Below are 4667 nucleotides of genomic sequence, written 5' to 3'. Positions count from 1 at the left end.
CACTTTTAAATACACTACATATAGTATACATACACTTCTTTTCAATGTCTTACCATTATTTAAATCATATTTGTGTCAATTATGATATCATTTAAAAAAAAAACAAGTTTATGAACCTAGAAAATATCGGATGAGGAATTGTCACACTACAAAAGCAAAATGTGTCACATGGGTAAATCACTACAAAATTTGTCATTTATTATTTAAATAATGCATACAGACATACGTATATATAATCTGTAGTGGACTTCGTGATGTGCAGATGTGCTACATGGAGCTCGATAGGCCTTGGTTCTTAGATTTGTGACAAAATCATTAGCGGTGATTCTATTGAATTTCCCGCTGAAGGTCTATTGCTGATATTCGCTTGGCCTGTATTGCCGCTCTTGTGAATTACCAGAAAAACGATCGAAATGGATCTTAAGATCGAACAGGAAGTGGCTCTTTAAAAAATCCCAAGCAAGCAACCGGACGGAATGCAGGTACAGCTGAGAGCGGATTTTAATGTGTTGTGCATGACTCCTTGAAATCATTCACGGAAGGGGTATCTACTTTGCAGTTCTCATTTAAAAGTCTTGGGGACACAGTGAGAGAAATACTAGGGAATTCACTAAATGGTCTAAGATAGTTGAAATAAAGGTGGCTAAATTGTGTAAGTTAAACAACGAACTACATGAAATCGTAAGTGCTCAAAGAGAGTAGATACGAGCATTGGGCGAGTTATATGTAATAATCTTGCTGCTCTGTGATTTTGGGCCGGAGGAAGATGGCGAACGGCCAAACGAGATATTTCCAGGCCAGTGGAAGTGGCGCATCGCACCGGCAGAAGAAATAAAGACCCAAAAAAATAATAGACCTATTATCTTTAAGGTTTTGTCGTTGCTAGAAAAGGACAGTATTTGAAGACAGCGCGAGACTTTTTGAAAGTCGAAAACTATGACATAAAAACAAATGACATACTCGATAAAGATCACCAGCTTCCCATCTAAATGATGAAATAGGTTTCAAGGAAATTAAGGAAGCTGTAAAAAAAAGCTGCAGGGGCTGATGGTTTAATTGCAAAAATAATTAAAAATTATACATCTATACGAATTTTATATGCTCTCTTTAGTGAATGCAGTGCAATGATAAATAGGATTAATAAATCCAATTCCGAAAGCGGGTAATAGTGATCCACGAAATCCAATGCAATATAGAGGTATCGCATTATTATCTGTAATATGTAAAGTGTACTGTGAAATATTAAGACAACGTTTAGTTGTATGATGGAAATCCTTGTTCTTGTTCATGAGGAAAAATTGGTTTAGACAAAATCGTGAATGCCCAGACTATTTATATTCATTAACATATATAATTGAAAACAGTAAAAAAAAAAAAAAAAATCAACTTTTGCGTGCTTTATAGATTCGCACAAAGCATTGTCTTTGGTGTAAATTAGGTTATTATAATTCATGGTCACATGTAGGGAGGAGGGGGTTGGTTGGGTCAGGGGTTGGTTGAATCAGCTGGTTTTGCGCCTGGAATAAAGAAATTGGACAAATTTTTAGATTGGGCCTGGCAACTGTATCACATTACGAAGCCTTCTGCATAAAAAATCTCATCGTCAAAATTTATCTTATTATTCTATTGCGTTTACCTGATTTCAAGCCCGTAAGTTGACTTTTTTGAATTTGTACACATTATTAATTAGTAATTTTTAGGTAATTAATATTCGAAAATCCAAAGTATAGTTTTGAAGCTTATGTATTAGGGTACAAAATACACCTAGCCTCATCACGTCTGAAGCATCATAACGTGGTGTAATTTGACGAAATACATAGCGTGGTCTACGTGGGGTTGGTTGAGTCAGGTGATTCAACCATCCCCACGTCAGCGGCCTAGCATTATGTGTACAATTAAGCCTATAATTAAGACTTTGGCTTATTCTTACACTCTTGGTTCTAGGTATTGACTAGCACTAGGCCTAGAATAGTACTAGGCTAAGATTTTAAAACTTAAATGGCATACCTTGCATGCATTTGTTGTTGTTTTTTTTTTTAATTTTACATGATTTATAATAATTTTGATAATTTTTTAAAATTTTTAGGTCTACCATCATTATGGTAAGAAATTTTAAACGGAAGTCAGAGCGGGGCAAAGACACAGACCTTATACGGCGTGCCGTCAGATCAGTTTTACATGATCAATTGCCTGTCCGTGCCGTTGCTAAAGAATTTGGAGTGTCATATAGCACCCTACAAAGACATGTCAACAAAATTAAAGCAGGTAAATAAACTTAAGATCGTATAATACATATGCCAAGTATTGGAATACAAGTCACCGTGTTGCCATTCAATATTTTGACTACTGTATGTCATCAGAAATAACTTTAAATTATTATTTAAATACATAACTTAACTGAGCAAGTGTAAATACTTTATTATTTTTCTTATCAAAAAATAATGTGCTAATTAGATTTAATTTGTTGTTTTTAGATGCAGATAATCAACTCGGAAATCGGATGGACATTGTAAGAATTGTTTCTACGGCCAAGATCGGTTACCAAAAAAATCGACAAGTGTTTACAGATGAGCAAGAACACCAGCTAGTTCAGTACATTATTCGGGCTTTGTCCATGTATTTTGGCATGACCCCTGATGACATAAGATCCTTTGCATGCGAGATTGCAACAGCTCATAATATTGCCGTTCCTGAAAGTTGGTTGGAAAACAAAAAAGCCGGGAAAGATTGGTTTACATCGTTTATGAAGCGGCAACAGAATATTAGCATTCGACAACCAGAGGCCACAAGTTTAGCACGAGCCATCAACTTTAACCGGCCAAATGTTAATCTATTCTTCAACAAGTTAGCAACTGTAATGGACAGGCATCACTTTAGTCCAAATGACATATGGAACGTTGATGAAACTGGTGCGACAACTGTACAGAAGCCCTCTAAAGTTGTTGCTAAGAAAGGTGAAAAACAAGTGGGTGCAATTGTAAGTGCAGAGAGAGGCACTCTTGTTACAGTTTGCCAAGCAGTTAATGCTGTGGGGAATGCCACCCCCTATGTTTCTGTTCCCAAGGAAGCAGTTCTTTGAGCCGATGATTCGAGATGGACCACCAGGATGTGTAGGCCGAAGCAATGGATCTGGATGGATGAGTGGTGATGACTTTCTTGCATTTATGGAGCATTTTGTAAAATATGCTCACCCCTCCAAAGATCATCCTAAGCTCCTGCTTTTGGACAACTGCGGACCCCATATGTCGATTGCTACAATTGATTTTGCCAGGGAAAATGGCATAATTTTGCTAAGTTTTCCTCCACACACAAGTCATAAACTCCAGCCACTAGATCGTAGTGTGTATGGACCATTCAAGACTTATCTTAAATGTGCCCAAGGGACATGGTTACGCAACCATCCTGGAGAGCGAATGACAATACATGATATTCCTGGATTGGTCAACACCGCACTCACCAAAGCTAACACCCCCGCCAACATCATAAATGGTTTCCGAAAATGTGGGATTTACCCGTACAACAGCGACATATTTGACGACCATGAGTTTGCGCCAGCTGAACCAACAGATCAGCCACTGCATCCAAACGCGGACGATGCACAGCAACCAGATGCCCTGGAACTACCACAAACAGCTCCTGAACAACCACCAATAGTTCATGAGCAGCCCCAAGCTGCCCCTAGAGACCAACTGGTCATATCGCCACCAACCCGAAACCAAGTACCTGAGCCTATGGACATAAGCGATGAAGATGTCCCTTCCACAAGTTCAGCATCTTTTAGAAAACAACTGACGTTCTCATCGGAACCGAATTTTAGCCCGGAGGTAATTCGCCCGCTTCCGAAAGCACCAGTGAAACAAAAGACAACAACTAAAAGAAGAACGCTGAAAACAGCAATTTTAACAGATACCCCCGAGAAAGAAGCAATTAGAATAAGAAAAGAAAAGGAAAGAAGTCAAAAAATCAGAAAAAGAAAGTGACCGAGAAATCAAAATAAAGTCGGCAAGAAGCGGCTGAAGCTATTTGGTTATGCGATATATGCGGTGAAAGTTTTTCGAACAGCAGACCTGGAGAGGAGTGGGTGAAGTGTACAGTTGATAGATGTGAACAATGGGCCCATGAAGAGTGTATAGAAGACAGCGAAACATTTCTTTGCCTACACTGCGATAAGTAAAGGACATAGATAATACCTGTAAGGTGTTGTTTTTAGGAACTGTATGATTTCCGAATTTCAAAGTTTCTGTTGCTACATACAGTATATACAGAAATCAGAATCATCTTTTTCTCTTTCTAATATAAAAAAAATTGCTTAAAAAACCTTTAAAATTCATTTAAAAAAAATTAAAAGTTCAGTATACGTATGATAAATACACACAATCCATAATACCAAATTGATCATTTACTACTGCTACTCTATCATAATAATTATAATGATAATAATTATAATAATAATACTGTATGTTAAATCCTGAAAAGTGAAAATAAACATGTTTTTGAAGATTTACAATGACTAGTATGTATTGTATTGCTTAAAACTGACTAATGCACATCATTTACATTGGTGATTCAACCAACCCTTATGATGATTCAACCAACCCCGTGACGGACTAATTTACCTTTTTTTTTTAATGACCTGTTAATTGCAGACTTTTAATTTTTTGACAATT

At 37.1% G+C, this 4667-nt stretch overlaps 1 protein-coding gene across 1 annotated transcript; it reads left to right on the top strand.

The window, feature by feature from the left end:
• The first annotated feature begins 1478 nt into the window (after positions 1-1478).
• Positions 1479-3940, top strand: LOC117123152. The gene is made up of 2 exons (XM_033269003.1): positions 1479-2265; positions 2475-3940. Exons 1-2 carry the CDS (start codon positions 2100-2102, stop codon positions 3077-3079), a joined length of 771 nt encoding a protein of 256 aa, XP_033124894.1. The 5' UTR covers positions 1479-2099; the 3' UTR covers positions 3080-3940.
• Positions 3941-4667: the final 727 nt, after the last annotated feature.

Source organism: Anneissia japonica, unplaced genomic scaffold, assembly GCF_011630105.1.
Source record: "Anneissia japonica isolate Jap-2015-1 unplaced genomic scaffold, ASM1163010v1 scaffold842_len44086_cov107, whole genome shotgun sequence".
Lineage (NCBI taxonomy): Eukaryota > Metazoa > Echinodermata > Crinoidea > Comatulida > Comatulidae > Anneissia > Anneissia japonica.
The sequence above is the reverse complement of the archived record's forward strand: the minus strand, read 5'-3'. Positions and strand labels throughout refer to the sequence as shown.

What these genes read in the sequence shown, in the direction of transcription:
- LOC117123152 (XM_033269003.1), top strand. Translation starts at nt 2,100, where the DNA reads ATGGTAAGAAATTTTAAACGGAAGTCAGAGCGGGGCAAAGACACAGAC. An exon ending in TGTCAACAAAATTAAAGCAG is followed by an intron (nt 2,266 to 2,474) that starts GTAAATAAACTT and finishes TGTTGTTTTTAG; the next exon opens with ATGCAGATAATCAACTCGGA.